At 34.5% G+C, this 19,017-nt stretch overlaps 1 protein-coding gene and 1 long non-coding RNA gene across 2 annotated transcripts; both read right to left on the minus strand.

The window, feature by feature from the left end:
- Positions 1–6,410: 6,410 nt before the first annotated feature.
- On the minus strand, positions 6,411–7,666 carry LOC122196704 (uncharacterized). The gene is made up of 2 exons (XR_006188735.1): positions 7,535–7,666; positions 6,411–7,224 (listed from the first exon to the last, which is right to left on the minus strand). It is a non-coding gene; the product is annotated as an uncharacterized LOC122196704 (long non-coding RNA).
- An 8,737-nt stretch (positions 7,667–16,403) lies between these two features.
- LOC111909381 (uncharacterized) lies at positions 16,404–17,255 on the minus strand. Its single transcript, XM_023905196.1, has 5 exons — positions 17,226–17,255; positions 17,113–17,148; positions 16,843–16,938; positions 16,654–16,761; positions 16,404–16,553 (listed from the first exon to the last, which is right to left on the minus strand). Exons 1-5 carry the CDS (start codon positions 17,253–17,255, stop codon positions 16,404–16,406), a joined length of 420 nt encoding a protein of 139 aa, XP_023760964.1.
- Between the last annotated feature and the right edge of the window lie 1,762 nt (positions 17,256–19,017).

Consider the following 19,017-nt stretch of genomic DNA (forward strand, 5'->3'; position numbering starts at 1 on the left):
TTTTCTTAGTTTCAACATCCTTGAAATGATTTGATCCTTCCATTTTCATATTATGTTGCATCAAGTAGTTTGTTTCACAAATACCATCATGTGTTAGCATATTTTTCGAGTTTATGAAGATTTCAACACATAATCACAACATAAATCATGAAAAACACACATATATATATGTATATATATATATATATATGTATGCATATACACATAGATCTACACAAAGCAACTTGTATTCTCCCCCAAAACCAAGTAAAAACCGAAAATAGGGGGTATGAATTCACTTTGGAGTTTGGATCGATTTTGATGAAGAGATATGAGAGAGATTTCGGCCCTAACAGGCTCCCTTGAGTAGATATCGGCCTTATGGGGTTTCAAAGGAACATGGATCATGAAATGGAGTGTTAAGGAGTGAAGGATTTATCATAAAATGAAGTTAATCATCTTGTTTAGAGAGTAGCTTACCCAAAAGTGATGATCTTTAAAGAAGTGTTCATGAACTCACACACTAGTACACACAAATTTTGAAGAGGGAAAGGAAGGATTTTCTTGAAGTTCTTGGAGGAATATGAGAGGAATCATAGTACGTGTTTCAAGTTGAAGTAAGAGTGGTGGTGGGTTGTGATTTTCGGTCGTAAATGGAGAAGAAGGAGGAGAGAGGATCAAAGTGGTTAATACATGATGGTTTAGAATGTAGATGCTTAGTTATATGTGAATTAATTTACCTAGATTACCACTAAGTAAAGATGAGGTGTCCAAGTTTTGTTCAAATGAGTTTTCTCTTTTTTTTTTATAAATCAAGAATGAGAAGAAATGGTGAAAGAATAGAGTGTTTTGGGCTTATATTGAATATTCTTGAAATTATAGGCCCAATATGAAGGTTTTTGGCCCATTGGGCCCTCTTTATGGGTTTACGGCCCAAAAATGATAAATGAATTGGGTTTACGGCCCAATAAGATTCAAGAAAGTTGTTTACGGCCCAACAAGGCCCATGAAACAATGTGAGAAATTTTAGGCCCATAATGCTATAGTTTAATGAATATGGGTCCAATTAGGGCCCATATAAGGATTCTTAGCCCAAAATAATCAAGTTGTGAGTTTATTGGCCCATTAGACCCAATAAATTATTCCTAGCCCAAAAGGGGTTTTGGACCGGGAAAATCAGGGTTACAACCCAAAGTTGAGTGTATGAAATGTATTGTATTAGATTTTTGCGCTTCACGAGTGAGTTCTGATTTGAATAGCTGTTTTTGAAATGACTAAGATGTATAGTATCAATCTTAAAGTTTCAAGATACATCCAGAGTTAATCATACATAGATAGAATTTCCTAGCTAAAAATGCAAGTTGTGACAGCTTAGGGCAGAACTGCACAATCGACTGTCCATTCGATGTTGATTATATATAACTTTTATACACTAAGTAATCATAGGAGGAACAGATATGGGTCATACTACTACATACAAGTACAGTACACTATTTACTAACATAGAAACTTAAATTTCAGAAAACATCCATTTTATGGCTTTATGTGGATTAAAACTACATCATACTGTTTCAGAGTACAATAACATTTACACGTTTTGGTCTCAGGGATTTAAGACTAGAATACATTTACAACAGAAAATATTGGATTTTCTGGAGGAACACACTAACATTTTCAAGGAACAAAGAACATATCTTTTCATATAAAATGCTTATGAACTCACCAACTTAAATGTTGAGACACTTTCAAAACCACTTGTATTCTTAAGAAATCAGTTGACAGGTACCCGCACAGGTTTCGAGAAGACGGAGTATAGTAGTAACGTCTTAGTTTTTGCTATATACTTTTGGAGTCAAATATACAATGATTCGAATACAATGTAACTACTATATTATTTGATTAGTATTATACAATTGCTGTGAAATTGTACATGACGTCATCCACTCTTGAACGTTTTCGCCGTTTCGGTTTGGGGTGTGACATCCGAACCTGTTCGTAATTTGTAGGCTTCACGGTTATAAATGTCATAGGTGCTTGGTATTCCTTTTACCGTTCAACAAAAATCACTTCCTTTTCAACAACAAAATTGATGTCTTCCACAACCACTTCAATGATTTTGTCTTTAGCCACATTATTCATCTTTACTTCAAATGCTTCTTTAACCATAACCACATCAATTTGCTACACCTCTTCTTTAAGTTCTTCAACAACTTCCTCCCCCAATTCAGGATTGGAGAGAGCCACCACGTTAACATCATCCTCTGGTTCAGACCAGATTTTGGCTTTGTAGATGTAGGTGTTCGCATCTACTACTTCGACTTCTTCAATCACAGAAGTATCGCCCAACTTCTCTTCTTCCAACACTTCATCTCGGATTGCAACTTCTTCTATAGTTGTTTCCATTCTTCTATTCAACTAATCATGTTGAATATGCCTAAACCCTTGCTTCACATCAGTAATTTTCCTGTAGGTGGTTGGCATTCACTTCTTCCAGAGTTTGCGTTTCAAAGACTACCAAAAAGAGATCTTCTTTTTTCCTTCTTGATTTCCTTTGTCCTTTAATCCTTCAAACCAAGATGACACTTCACCCCACAATCTCACAATCGTGTACTTGCAACGTTGAACATCATCCAAACCCTTGAGCTCGGATATTCTTTCCATATTCTTTTCCCAATCCAAATAACGCTCTAGATCGGTTCCTCCTGTGAACTTAGGAAATTTAGTAACCTTCAATTCCTCAACATACATGGGCCGCTCACGCCTAGGTTACCTTCGAATTGATTCTTCAGATATATCCCTCATGGCTTCATGAAGAAACTTTGGATCATCCACATTCATCTTGACTGAATTCTTGATGAAACTTGACGAGATTTTTTTTTGACAAGAACAACAACAGCAAATTAGCAAAACCCCTCAGGAACTTGGGGCTTTGATACCACAACTGATGCGTATTTGGAGCTCAAACACGACTTTTGCAGCAGAACAAAGAACACTTGAATCAAATACATGAACAAGTATCGAAAATAGGATAAAATTGAAGTCCGAACTAGACCTATATCTTGAATCTTCGATGAAAACAAACCATGACCTATTGGTTTTAGTTCGACATCAAAATCAGGAGACATGTCCCAACCAAGATCAAAGTTCGAATAATACGTAACAATTTGAATGAAGACAAGTTATAAGTTTTTATATTTCAATCAACTATTTCCTTACAAATGATAGAACTTGGATTTTATAGCCTTACAAAAGATAATGAAAAAAAATAAATCTAAAGACACCTAATTATTATGCCATTTAATGGCTTATTTAAAACATTAAGGATTTATTAAAAGAAATCTGTTTCCAATAGCTTTTGAACCTTCCGAGGTGTCTTTTCAGCTTCCGAGGACTTAGAGTTCTGAAGCAACTCTTAGTCTTGCGAGGCCTCGCATTCACATCCTGACTTCCTAGACTGGAAGTCGCTTTCGCATCCGTTTGCATCCAAATTCTTCTTTGCAACGATCTACAAATGAATGTGAACAATTTCGCAATGAAACACCTCCAATGATTGCAACAAGTTGTGATCGACCGCATCCATTCACAATGGATCATAACTATCAGTCTAAATAGATTCACATTCACTAGACAAAACCGGATCACCTTCCATACACAGATCGGACTTTAAGTGACTTTCGCATTCACCTCCCAATTTCGCATCAATTATATTTCTTCATTTGATAAGTTTATCTATTTGAAGATCTCCTCAAGGTGTTGGGTGGGATGAAAATCAACTTTACAGTAACATTCATTATGGTACTTATGTTATAGGTTTATTTTGATTAAAATTTCTTGCTGCTCTTTCTTTGGACTAGACGGCTGGTTTGACTCTAAATTTATAGAGGTATGATCATCCCATTACATGATTAATTGACACAATGTAGAATGAATAATGCAAAATTTTTAAAGAGTGCCTCCTTAATTATGCAAAAATTCTATAGTATCGAGCGGTTAATTTTGTATTTTATAATGAAAATGGTTTTTTACTAAATTTAAGTTCTTGGTTTTGCTTCATCGGGTCAAGGTTGGGGATCCAGATGAAGGTATATATAATTTCAAGTTCATATATGGTGAAAAATAAGTTTGTACATAAAGTATCTTAAAAAGTTAATACCAACATACATAAAATGGTAATTTAAACAAAATAATTGAATCGTTTTTTTAGTCAAATGATTGTTCACTTATAAAGGACAAAGTTGTTTTGGTTTTCAATTTTGAGGTCGTGAACTGCTAAAAAAACGTTTTAAGTGATTTTTTCAAGTTTTGTTTGGATTAAGCTTGTGCTCATATGGTAGCCTAACGGACAAACCTTGTGTGGCTCCCCGTTAATTCTAGGGGTGAGCAAAAACTGAACCACAAACAAAAAAAAACAAAAAAACTGCATATACCGAAACCGAAATGAAAACCGATGGTGCGGTTTTTAGTCTCGCAAAAACCGCAAAAAACCGAACCGCACCGCATATATATATATATATATATATATATATATATATATATATATATATATATATAAAGTGTTGATATTTGTAAGAACCAAAAACTTAAGACAATTAAAATTTCTATAAATGTAAATATCTATCTTATCTATCGATGGATGATTGTATATTTTTAAGCACACATTCAGTGGTATTTACAATAACAAATAATGTTTATGATATTTTTTTAACATTCAAATATGAAAAGTACTAGTGATATAGTATCATTTTTATGAATACATTAATTGATATTATTGTATGTATTTGTGAAACAAATATTATATTAAATTCATATTATATAGAAGCATTAGAAACATGTTGGATGAGTGGTTATATAATTTAATTTCAAACCAAGAGGTGGTGGTATCGGTTTATCTCCAATTAGTGATAAGCACTCCTCATCCGAGTCAGAGTAACTCGCTGAGTTACTTGAGATTGAGTAAAAAGGCAAAACGAACCGCAAAAAACCGAAAAAAAAAAACCGAACCGCAAATAACCGTAATAAAAAACCGAAAAAACCGAACCGCATAAAACCGAACGGTGCGGTTTCTAAATTTGAAAAAACCGAAGTTGCGGTTTTCGGTTCGGTTTTGGCCAAAAACCGCACCGAACTGCACCATGCTAACCCTTAGTTAATTCCCGAAAAATAGACTGACCTACATTACTCAATGTTAAGCCTTCTTAACTGATTTCTTTTATGGATAATGTGCTTTTTTGCTCACAGAACGTTCCTCTTCCTTTAATATTTCCATTCTTTTACGATAAAAGGACTCTAAAAAAACCTTATGTTTTACTCTATTTAATAAAATTCAACCAAATAATAATGACAAAAAAATAGTCCGACCAATCCAAACCAACACCAACGGTATGCTGAGTCTTCGTCTAGTTTCCATATATTCACAAAACCAATGTTTTAAAACCCGGATTTTTAGTTGACCCAGTCTGATAACCGGTTGACCGGTCAACCGGTTGAACCGTCGGGTCAACCCGCTTTATGGTCTTTCTTTATTTTTATATATTTTTACTTTCGTGCATATTGTATAGACATATAAAGCCAATAATTGGATGTCCATAAAGTTTAAACATTGAAGAAACCGCAAACGGTTCGTTGTTTTGGCGTTCGCTACTTGTATCCAACTATCCAAGCCCTATTAAAACGGGTCAATCCGGTTTTAACCAGTTCGACATAAGCGGTCGAACCGCGGTTTAGGAGAAACCCGGCCGGTTCGATCCGGTCCGTATTTTTACAAAAAACCGCTCTCAATTGACCCACCTTCTACCCGGGTCACGGTCCAACCGGTTGAACCGGTCGGGTTAACCCGGGTTTTAAAACATTGCACAAAACTATTCTTTGTCTAAGCGAATTTATAGAAATGGACTTGTGTTTTACAAAAACGTCCTTGGCTAATGGTGAATTCCAGAAATGGTCCTAAATTAGATAAACGGTCTCTATGTTTCACAAAAAATTACAAGATGGCTCCTACGTAGCAGCATATTTATAAAAATGGTCCAGTGTTTCTACAAAATAATATAAATGGTCCCCACTTAGGTAAAATTAGAAAAATAGGCCCTATGATTTATAAAATTACATTAATGGTCCCCAAGTTCTAAAAATGGCTCTATGATTTATAAAGTTAGAGAAATAGACTGTGCGTGCAAATTTATTGAAATGGGCCTTCTCACTAGAAATTTTTTTTAAAAATGGTCCTTTTGTTTCTTAAACTTACATAAACAGTATATGCCTAATAGAGAATTTACATAAATCGTCCATCTGTTCTACAAAGTTATATAAATAGTCCATGCCTAATAGCATCTACATAAATTGGCGAACTATTTCATTAAATTACATAAATGGGCCCTACAATAACAAAAACTACAAAAATTACCCTACCTAATAGAAATTAAAGAAATGATCCATACGTTCCACAAAACAACATAATTAATTGTCCATGCCTAATTCCGAAATTACACAAATGGTCCATGTATTTAACAAAACTACTTAAATGATCACTGCCTAATAGCGACATTACAAAAATTGTCCCAATGCTTCACAAAATTTACAAAATTTGACATTACCTATGAGGTCAGTAAAAAATTGATGTCGAAAATATAGGATTAATAAATGAGGAATTATTGTAAGGGAAATTCAAATGTTTCCACAAAAGGAAGTATCATAAAACTGAAAGTCAATATATTCATTTTGCCATTCCAAAAATATATATGTAGACGTCCTTTATATTGGACATATATAGAAACAATCTCCATCTTTCGTTCATACTCTTTACAACCAAAATCTTTCTAGTACTATATATCTCAACCATTTCTTGAAGGAAAACCTAGATTTTTAATAACAAAACTTTATGATATGCGTGAGTGATAAGAAGAAAAAGAAAAGGATATACAGTAATTGCATACCAAATTACCTTTATGGCTCTTTATTTATCATGCAAGTTTACTCCTTTGACTTTTAACCAAAACCATCTCTTTACACGTCGTTGAAATTTAGTAGCCTTTTGTTTCATCTGTTGTGCAAGGGGTTTGGACCCGTATGGATCTTCCTCTTGTCATCACCATATTCTGCAACGCGATCATCTTCTTCTGGTTTATCTGTTTGACACTTTGGACCAATACGTCTACATTTAACATGATGCTCATGATGATGAGGATGTGAAATATTGTATGTAGTTGAAGAAGAATAAGGAGTCCCTTGAACAGAAGATACAAATTGTAACTGTAGCAACAGCAATGCGAAGAAAGAAAATAAGAGAAATGCTTTACTTCGACTTGTCATATTTCTAGGGTTTGGTGTTAAATTAGAAGCGTTGTGTGTAGGAATTCTTGTAAAATAATGAATGAAGGCTTTATTTGGTAGTTTTGGATTCTGCAATGTTCCAACTTTGGAAGCTTAAGCTCTGAAACTTAATACTGTGTGTGTGAGTGTGTGTGTGTGTGTGTGAGAGAGAGAGAGAGAGAGAGAGAGAGAGAGAGAGAGAGAGAGAGAGAGAGAGAGAGAGAGAGAGAGAGAGAGAGAGAGATGCCACCTGATGTCTTTTAATAGTTTGGCTCCCAATAGAATGTGTTGAACTTGAACACATTTTGAATATACGCGTCCGTGGATTCGTTTGTTAAAATTTACTTGGCCAAATATTAGATATTAACGTCTAGCAATGATCTCTCATTAGTTTTTTAGTTTAAAAAAGGAAAATATTTTATTATATATATCATATTCTATCTGCAAATATGTTTATTGTTGAGACGTTTAGATGATTTTCAAATCATCACCACCATTTATATACTTCCTTTATATATTTATTGACTGTTTTTCTTTTAAATAATTACATTTATATCAAAATTTATGTTGAAGTCTTAACTTTTTTTACACAGTTGTTGATTTATAATGAATATTAAAAAGATAATTATGTATAACATGATAAGAAAGTCGCTCTATACTGTTAAGCGATTCGCCATTTGCAATTACCAAAGTTTTTAATGAGAATTATTTTTTTTACATATATGAAGTGTCATCATTATGAAAGACAACATTAATAAACTTGCCATCGATTACACTTTAAAATTTTCCAAGTTTAATACTTTTTGACCTTTTACAATGTAAAATGTGTAGGGTAAGGGTGGCTATTAATCATGGCCCCTTAACAAAAATGTCACAGTACTATCAATAAACCAATTTCCTCCTACTCATCATGGAAATGGAAATTTATTAAATGTAACCCACACAACAAAAAAAATCGCTTTTAACGTCGACAAAATTGATTACATAGATCGTAGCTAACATCTTTAGCAACAGACAAGTCATCGAAAATGAGTCTTCCCTATTACTTTGTGTCTAATACTCATAAAAACATCGCTTATAGCGTCTTCCCTATTAGGTGTCATTAAAACAGGTTGCCGTCGCAAATGGTGGCGATGCTGTTACAATTCCGGGGTACACCGGTCAGAGTTTTTCTGGCCAAGGTTGTCGGAGTCATAAGTCGTGGCAAATGGAAAAAGTCATCGCAAATGTACGTCGTCGCTAATGATTTTTTTTTAAAATATAAAATTTATATTTTTTCTAATTTATGTAAAAATGCAGAAATTATAATCTAAAAATCTACATTACATAAATGATCTAATCCATTATTATAATCTAAAAATCTAGATTACATAAATGATCTAATCCATTATTATACTGTAATCCATAAACGATCTAATAAATACATAATATCTTACATAATAACATCATTCATAACAAAAAAACAAAACATACTATTCTTCTTCCTCATGGTCGGTCGCATTGTTTTTTATGTCAACTAGCTAATTAAATGAGTGAATAATATCTCTAATTGTCGTTATAAACGTCAATTTTAAAGAAAAACATTAACATCAACATCCTACAAAATAAGTATATAAGTTAAAATAAAAAACTAAGAAAAAATAAATTATTACTTAACAATTATGTCACAAACATATTAAGTTATTAATAATTTAACAAACTATCAAACTATCAAATCAATTAAGTCTTTAACAATTTAACAAACTATCAAATCAAATAAGTCTTTGACAATTGAAGTTATTAACAATTTAACAAATTATCAAACTACCAAATAAATTAAGTCATTAACAATTTAACAAAGTATCAAACGACCAAATCAATAAAGTCTTTAACAAAATAACAAACTACCAAACTAACAAATTCATAAAAAAAATACATTAAGCACTTAACAAATAAGAAAAGTACCAAATTATCAAAATTCCCTTTAAAATGCATCAAGTCCTTAACAATATAACAAAGTTCCAAAGTGCCAAGCTACCGAAGTCCTTAAGAATTTGAGTTTGTTGTAGTGCTTGTGATTGTGAAACTCCTTAAGAGTTTGAGTTTGAGGTTTACGGTTGATGTTTCTCACATATCCCCTTGGAGCACCTAACACCTTCTCAAATATGTATGTGCAATCCATTGAGCTCGGATCACCACCGGAGGAGGTTATGATTTATTTTTTTAGAGCGATCTCACCAACTAAATCATTATGTATTTCAAAAATATTTTCAATATACTTCAAATCCAATGCAAAAAACAACAATCTAATTCACTTTTAAGTAATAAAAACTTACGTATTGCTCTTCGACTAATGGGTCAACTAATTCCACCTGTTTATTGACATGCACACAATGATATGCTTCAGGTCTATTCAAATTATGTTTAACATTACAAAATATGTTATACTCGAATAAACATTAGAAAATATGTCATACTTGAATAAACATTATCGTAACTCACTTTCTTAAAACAAGCACTACTATAGGTTCTCGTCCCTCCACGATTCTTAATTACTTGCTTTTTTCGGCATTATCTATTTTCATTAGATCATTTTTTATGCTTCTCAGTTAAGAAATTGTCATTCATACATGTGGGGGTTGAGCCCTTGCTCCATCCACATCCGCATACCGTGTGTGTCACACCCCAAAACCGAGAACGGCGGAAACGTTCCGGGGTGGAGGATGTCATGTGAAGTATCATAACAATGTAAAGTAGTAAACAAGCAACAACAACATCCATTGCATTAAAAGTAAAGTTTTAATACACGTGTGTTCTTTCATTGTAATAAGACACCAAAATATATAATCAAAATAAAAGACGAGTCTTGTCTGTGCTCCGTCTTCTCAAAACCTGGCCATCGTACCTGTCTACTGGTGACCTGAGAATACAAGTTATTTTGAAAGAGAGTATCAGCCTAAAGCTGGTGAATTCATAAGTATTTAAGTGTTATTGTCTTGTTTTGGAAAGCTGTTATGAATGCTATGTAAATCTTTGAATGAAACAGTTGATATAAGTATGAAACCCTAGAAAATCCCATATTTCCTACTAGTATGAAATGTAGTACTCTACCAAGACCCGAATGTTTTGCTATAAAAATGATAGTTTTTCCTTCCTTTTTGACTATTACTAACAGTACTTAGTCTAACTCATCCTTTATGTGAATGTGTCACAAAATAAAGTAATAGGAAAAATGTAATCATGTAAGTGTTATCCTTTTGTATTAGGATTAACACGACATCGCGATTAGCGAAATGTATAACCTTTGAACATTCGTAGATTGTTCAATTTTTCCTCTGTAGCTGCAGCAGGTGTAAGGAATGGTTAGTCCCGTAAAGGTACTCCTAATATAAGTATTAACCGTAGGCATCCGTAGATGGTCATTTACCTATGTAGCGAACAACAGGTTAAAGGAATGGTTAGTACCGTAAAGGTACCCCTAGTATAAGTAACAACCGTAGGCATCCGTAGATATTCATCTACCACTGTTGCTAACAGGTGGGTTCCGGAATGGTTAGTCCCGTCTAGACATCCCGTTGAACTGGGATAGGCAGGACAATTTACACATAATGTACTAGTAAATCATCCTAGTGAATTTAGGTACAAGAATCCATGTAAGTGCATACAAATAAATGTATATATGTAAAAGTATTCATGTAAGCGTATCGATGTAGACGTATTCAAGTAACATGTAATGTATAGTATAGACTCATGAATGAACTGACTCTGGTGTAATTCCTTGAAACAGGAATAATGTTTTGTATCTCCTAACTATCCCTATAATAGTTAACTGGAAGGTAATTGATTGTCCATGCAGGTTTATACACCCTTGCTACACAAGAGTGTGGGAAACTGAATGAAGGCTGAAAACTATAACATCGATACATATATAAGAACATAAGTGTATAGATATAGTTTTGTTCCCGAAGATAAAAATAGTTTTGTAAGACATCTAATAGTTTTGAACAATAATTAACAATGACTTGATGTCATTTTAATAAATATTTCAAACGTAATACTTTTGCTACCAAGGTATTTTTAAGATGGAAAACCATTTCATGCATCACATTTTGTAGTATGTGAAATCTACTGGATGAAAACACAGTTATAAATACATATGATTGATTTAATAACATGTTGTTTTCTACTTGTATTCCCCCCCCCCCATTAAAGCATTTAAAATCATTTAAAACATTGATTAAGGGGTATGAACTCACTTGCAGCGAGTGGATTGGATTGAAGTGTCGGATATGGTGCTAGGTGACAAATGGGGACTTGTACACACGCACGAGCCTAGTTATCATATAATGAACATATATATATATATATATATATATATATATATATATATATATACATACATATATATATATATATATATATAACTAATTAGCCAATTTATAACTAATAAATTAAGTTGGGACACTTTAGAATATGAAAACACTTTGTTTCAAGTGTTAAAGATCACAAGGGTTGCATCCAAGTGTTTGTAGGGAAAAGCTAGAGTGTTTGGAGTTCAAGGGTAAACTCCTTTGGAGTTTACGGTTTTAATGACCATTACCCAAGGAGTTTACGGAAGTAAACTCAAGGGTTTACGGTCGTAAACTCTACACCTTATGACCATATGTTGTTTTGAGGTTTTACAAGTCCTTTGAAGCATTTCTACTTGGTGGTTAGGCCTTAGGAAGGGACTAGGGCAACAAAACACTCCTTTGAGGAGTTTACGGCCTCATGGTCATTTCCCTTTGGGTTTACTACCTTAAACTCATGAGTTTACTAACTTAAACTCATGAGTTTACTACCTTAAACCCATAAGTTTGGTATTTGGGGGTTTTCAAGTCCTTAGCTCAATCATGGCAATAGTCTATGTTAGATTTAGACATAAGGAATAACCATTGGACTTTTATGGGACTTTTATGCACCTTTTGGGGTGTTTACGGTTTTGGGAGATCCCCAAACCGTAAACACATGAAAATGTAAGGTTTTGGTGCTTTTTGTGTGATAAACTCATCAAGGATAAATCTAGACAAGTCCCTAAGGCATGGTGAAGCATCTAGGCACCCTAAGGCACCACTTTGCACCATATTTGGTGTTTACGGTTTTGGGAGCCTCCCAAAACCGTGAACGCCTCGATCTTGGTGTTCTTGGGACTTTTCTTTGATGTTAATATGTAATACAAGCTTATTAAGACTCAAGGATGGAAGTACTTACTATAAGGAAGCTTGAAATGAGCTAAAAGTCCAAGAACACTTAGTGTGTGTTCTTGGTGTTTTTGGAAATCTAATCAAAACACAAAAACAGATGGATGAAAAGATGTACAATCACTAGATTAGGTGTTATACCAACTTGGAATGGCTAGAACACTTACAAGTTTGAAGATCTTGATTAAATTCTTGGATGATACTTGAGAGTGTTTTTGAGTTTACTCTTTTGGTAATTGGGGAGTAAATATAAATGACTAGTTTGGGGAGTAAGCTCATGCTTCAGGCATGAGTTTACGTTTTGGGGGGTAGTTTACGGCCCAAACATAAAAGTTTGGCCGCGAACTTCTAAGCTACATGGTATACGCGGTTTAGAAATTTCGAGACCCGAGACGACCCATCTGTTCACCCGTTCGTTTAAAGATTAATTATTAAAATAATCAAATGAACTTATTTTTCCCAAAAACAAGTAAAAGTGAACATGACTTATAATATGAAGTGATTGAATTTTAGGGTTTAACCGAATGAAAATTCCGGGTTGTCACAGTTTGCAACCCTTTAACATGTTGTTTTGCGTTATATTTGCAACCTCGATACCTCACACATATCTAGGCGTTAAGGGACACCCATAAGATTGGAGCCTCGAGTTGAAATGGATTGAAAATAAAACCATGTCTACAAAAAAAATAAGAAAAAATTAAAAACAAAACAAAATTAAACATATTAAATATAAGTTTATGAATAATTTACCGAAAGATGCTGTAACATGCCATTCTTTTCGGCTTCATAAACAACTTTCCAGATGTCCTATCAAAAGCGATGTCGTGCCACAATTAACTACGAACCTTCCGAATGAAATAATCGTATACATGACCAACCAGAATGTAATTATCCCTGTCAAATGCCAACTTAAGAGACCACTTACCATTTGCTTCGTATACCCTATGTATTTTTACATTTTTTTGCCATACCTCTTCCTTTTGGAGGTACAACTGCATAAAAGATATTTTGACTCATTGGAGGTATAAAGTCTCTACCTTGCTCATTATTTCTGTAGATCTAGTTCTAGTTTATTTTATAAGCTTTTGGTCCCAAATCTTCTTGTTCTTGGAGTTTGAGTGAACTCTAAAACCCTTGAGTGAATTTGTTAGCTTTTGGACCTTGGGATTGGTTGGAAAGTTGGCTTGCATGGCATTTTGAGTGAGTTTATGCCTTGATACTGTCATTTAGGACTTAGAATTTAAGATATTGTCTTAATAGGATGTCTCAATGGATAAAGATGGAAACTTTATCCATCAAGAACTAGAGGGGAACCAGATCTGAGAATTATAGTTGTTAGGATTGAGTACAAAAATTTAATCCATTAAGTTGTTGGTTCCTAGTGCCCACGGTGTGGCGACCAGTTGCCACGACGTGACGACTGATGTTTCTGCGACCATCTCGTTAAGCGTTGCCACAACATAACCAAAGGTCGCCATAGTGTGTGAATCAATTAGTTGTCGGCTGTTTTGTCCTGTAGTGCCTATGACGTGGCCTATGGGTGGCCACGACATTGAGGCGTGTCAAGTTGACTTTAACCATTGACTTTTGACCATAGTTGACTTTTGTTCAATTTAGAGGATTTAGGTTATAGACTGAGTAGGCACTTTTTTATTTTTGTTAGGTGTTTCGTAGTACTAGTCTTCACTATATGAGAGTTGTCTTAATTTAGCTGCTATTTGTGAGGTGAGTCTTCTTACTACATTTACCTACGTGGTATTTATGTTTGTGACCAGTTGGGTCTTAATTATTGATTATTGTTATGTGTGAGTTGAATTGAATTACTGATTATTGTTATGTGTGAGTTGGTATAGGGAAACTCGACGAGTTGGACGCTGTTTGAGAAATCCTTAATTTTAGGGTTTTGCACCCTATTTAAAGACCTTAACCCTATTTTGCACCCTAATTTTAGGGTTTTTCATCCTATTTAAAGACCTTAACCCTATTTTTGCACCCTAATTTTGGGAAGAGATCGAAGAATGGAAGTTTCTAGATTCAATGGAAACGGCTTAATGCATTAAGCTGTTTGATTCCTGGCCAACTCAACGAGTTCATGAGGAGAACTCGACGAGTTGATGCGAATTTTCCCGATCTGTGCATTTAATGGGAGAACTCGGCGATTTGGGTCAACTCAGACCATTAACTTTGACTTTTGACTTATAATTAAAGGAATTATGGGCTTAGTATAAGGCTTGTATGGGGTTGGGCCCAATTTGGAAAATTGGGCTATTAGTGGGCTTTGATGGATCTAGTAGTTTCTAGTATTTTGGGCTTGAGTTGTTAATAGGCCATCGGGATACAAAGTGTTTGGACTAGAAAGAATGGTTGGGCCTTAAGGCAAGGCCATGTAAGGATTTTGGGCCCAATTTGGAAAATTGGGCCATTGGTTGATTAGTGGGCCTTTGGGCCTTTCAGATTGTAGTTTAGGCCATGGGCTTGATCAAGGCTAGGTTGGGGGTAAAATGGTCCTTTTACCCCAGGTATGGAGTTGTGGTTATGGATAGGAGCTCGATTGTTAATTGGGTGTATTATTGATATTAGTAGTTCAGGAAGCCGTCAGGGCAGCAACTAGGGATTCTTTCAATGAGCTTCTGCAGTGCGAGGTGAGTCTCCTCACTATATCCATGGGTCGAAAGCACCAATATCGGCTCATTATGTAATATGTGATATGATAGTTGTTCTGTGATATGTGGTGTGCTAGTTGTCTCTATGATACGTTCATGGAAGACCTTAGAGGGTGCCCAAAGCAATTGGATATCAGACCATGGGGGGAGCCCATGGCATTCCAGATAAAGACCATGCAGGGGAGCCCATGGCAATTTATACGTATGTGGCATGATATTCTGTGATTGTATGTTTATGGTATTTTGGGGAACTCACTAAGCTTTGTGCTTAGGGTTTTCACACTACAAGAAAAACGCGATTTTGGTACGGAAGGAATCCTTTGCGAAAAGCTGAAATTCCGTTGCAAAAGATGATTTTCTATGGAATTTGCAATGACCCATTTCCATCCCTAAAAACGCCGTGGAGAGGGGGTTGCAACGGAAACGATACTTCTGTCACAAATGTGACAACGGAATTAAATCTGTGGTAGATGGTATTTTGTAGTAGGATTCTGTCACACAATCTATGGTAGTTATTCCATCACAAATTCCGTGGTGGTGATTCCCTAGCAACTTCCGTGGTGGTGAATCCCTAGTAAATTCTGTGGTGGTCATTCCCTAGTAAATTCCATGGTGGTGATTCCCTAGCAAATTCCATGGTGGTCATTCTCTACCAAATTCCATGGTGGTGAATCCCTAGTAAATTTTGTGGTGGTCATTCCCTAGTAAATTTCGTGGTGATCATTCCGTAGTAAATTCCATGGAGGTGATTATGTAGCAAATTCCGTCGTGTTGAATCCCTAGAAAATTATGTTTGATGACTTACTAGCAAATTCCATGGTCATGAATCCCTAGCAATTTTCGTGGTGTATATTGTATATCAGATCCGATATGGACGGATGGATAATTGATTTATAAATTATATCCAAATTATTTTGTAGTAATATATGAAAAAAAAATAACAAAAAAAAAATCAAAACCATTATATCATAATATAATACAATAATTATTTATTACATGGAAAAAAGAAAGTTGTTAATCTAAAATAAATACTCTACAATAAACATATATCAAGCTACTAATTTTGTTGTTTTGTAAAGACATTAATAAGATGAAATGTCGTTTGAAGTTGTTTTTCAAGATGCCCAACCCTTGCGTTGCTTACTTCTTGTTGGGCATTCGTCATTTCTTTAAGCTCTTCGTTTTGCTGTTTTTGTTTAGCAACAAGCTCCCTCATTTCTTCTATTTCATCATTTTTTTAGGGAATGTAAGATACATCCGTTTTAACGTTCCTATTGGGAACCGCCTTTGCAAAAGAGCCTAATCCATAAAGTCTTCTTTTTTTAACATGACCACCAACAACATAAAATAGCTTGTCCTCTTCAAATTCAACACCTTCAGCTTCCAACTATTCTCGTTTTAATAATATAAGTTAAAATATATCAAATTTATGAATGATATTATGGACTAGCTACAATATAAAAGTTTAACACTGAAATGAATATTACATGAATTTGTCCATCTTTTTCATTTATGAAACTGACTCCATCGTGATTCTTTGTGTGTGTATACAGGAACAATTCACTATGTGGTGGATCACATCCTAATTTCCTCTTCTGCATAAATACAATATAAAATGTCAAATATACAGATAAACATATATAAACATTGATACGATATACCATTTAAAAAATTACCAAATCAGAAGCTATCTTCAAATGACTTGCGGATCCAGCATTATGTGTAGGTTTTGCTACTCCATCAGCCACACCGTTATTCCTATTTTTGTTGTTCTACTCAGATTTTAGCTTGTATTCTTCTGTATTCCATTTTAATTGTCAGGAGTTCCAGACTTCCTATGGAATATGAGCTAGTTTAAAGCTATGTTTGTTTCTTTTTGGGCTCTGCATGTTGAAGAGATATTGACCATAACTTTCTGCTGCTTTCCTTGCCAAAGCTTGCCTTACCCGCGAGTCTATTGCTTCATCCCAACAACATTTTTTCTACACATTAACAATATAAACATAAGTTAAAGTGTAAATGTTTACCAAACAATAATTTGTCACATATAGTTAATTACCTGAAACTCCTCCCAATATAATTCGCGCATTTCTTTGTTTACTTTTCCCCAAGCGTACCCTTCTGGATCTACTCTTTGTTTAAAGGACTGACTAATAAAGTGTTCACAAGGGCCTGGTGGCATTAGCCTGCAAGTAATCATGTGATGTTTTAAGTTATGAATTGATATGTGTGTGTGTAAACTAAAAGTTTATACATAGAAAAAGTTGTAAATAAGATTTGATTGGTAACTCACATTTTTTTTCCAAACATTAACAGTTAAACGTCCATCTGGTCCACAATCTTAAGAGGAATTTTTTTCACCTTCTACACTTTCCACTATAGATCCATTCATGGTTGGTTGTGTTGGTGATGGGGAAGATTCTGGGATAGGTGTTGTTGATGGGGTATATTCTGGGGTAGGTATTGGGATAGATATATATGTTGAGGATGTGGTAGTTCCTTTGCTTAAGGAGGGTGTGGTAGTTACTATAGTTGTGGAGGATGGTAGTGTAGATGCATATTTTGAGGTTGTGGTAGTAGATATTGTCACACCCCAAAACTGAGAACGGCGGAATACGTTCTAGGGTGGAGGACGTCATGTACAGTATCATTACAATTGCATAATAGTAAAAACAAGCAACAACAACCATTGCATTAGTATAGTAATTGTAAATACAAACGTGTTCTGTACAGTTTGATAGACACCAAAAGTATAAACAAAATAAAAGATGGGTCTTGTATTTGATCCATCTTCTCAAAAGTTGCACCAGTACCTGTCTATTTTTGACCTGAGAATACAAGTTATTTTGAAAATGAGTATCAGCATAAAGCTGGTGAGTTCATAAGAATTTAGTGTCGTTGCTTGTATAAAAGTGTTTACAATCACGTAATATAAAAGCTATGATTTATGTTTGAGAATAGTAAAAATCCATAGAAACTCCCATATTTTCTAGATTCGAGCATTTGTAAGTTTAATCCTTCGAGGGTGTGAAAGTATTTCCATTGAAACTTTCAGTTATAAATATAAGGTAATAGATTTCATTCAAGTAAAGTAGATGAGAAAAGATATTGCCGACTGGCTGTAGTAGTGTTGCAAACTTCATTTAGTAATATATATTTATTTACTTTGGGAAGTTAGCTTAGACTTTGATCCTTAGTGTGTAAATTTTGGATATGAATATGATCTCTCATGTAACCAAACTGAGTGATAGAGAGTTCGATGACCTTCCCGGTTATACGTAGTGTAGCAATATTTTATCACCCCTGGGCCTAGTCGGCTCGGACTGTAGTTAACAGTCGGGATGTAATAGCGTCTGTCCTATATAGATCTATACATGTAGTGTTGCTTTCCTTCCGGGAAGCTCTGGTTACATGGTATTTGCGCAGTAGAGTGACGTATAGAGGGATAGTGTGTCTTGTTCTGGATTAGTGTATTCTCTTGTATTATAGTATAGTAACTTTTAGTATAGTATAAAGAGTGTTCTCTTTAACGTGCCTTAACTCGTAATAGTAGTAATTATAGTGAGTATCATAGTGATAGAGGTAACGAGCAGTAGTCTTAACTATACCTATTATAGTTAAATAGAGTGAGGGATTGCATACCTTTGATTTACAAAGGTATTGAATAAGATGAAGACTTTCATATCTAACACAAATATATATGATATATAACCAAGAATTCAACGACAGTCGGACGGATAACAGTATACTCTAAGACCGCAATCAAACAAGAACAGGAAATAAGGCGAACTATCGGTCCTAAGTCCTTCAAGTCTTACTTATATAAATATATTGGTGTAGATATAGTTTAA

This window comes from Lactuca sativa, chromosome 2 (genome assembly GCF_002870075.4).
Source record: "Lactuca sativa cultivar Salinas chromosome 2, Lsat_Salinas_v11, whole genome shotgun sequence".
NCBI lineage: Eukaryota > Viridiplantae > Streptophyta > Magnoliopsida > Asterales > Asteraceae > Lactuca > Lactuca sativa.

Bases quoted from the DNA above. Each gene is read 5' to 3' on its own strand.
- LOC111909381 (XM_023905196.1), bottom strand. From the start codon at position 17,255: ATGCGCGAATTATATTGGGAGGAGTTTCAG. The intron at 17,149-17,225 runs GTAATTAACTAT...GTTAATGTGTAG, and splicing joins TATATTGGGAGGAGTTTCAG to AAAAAATGTTGTTGGGATGA. The intron at 16,939-17,112 runs GTAAGGCAAGCT...AAATCTGAGTAG, and splicing joins ATGAAGCAATAGACTCGCGG to AACAACAAAAATAGGAATAA.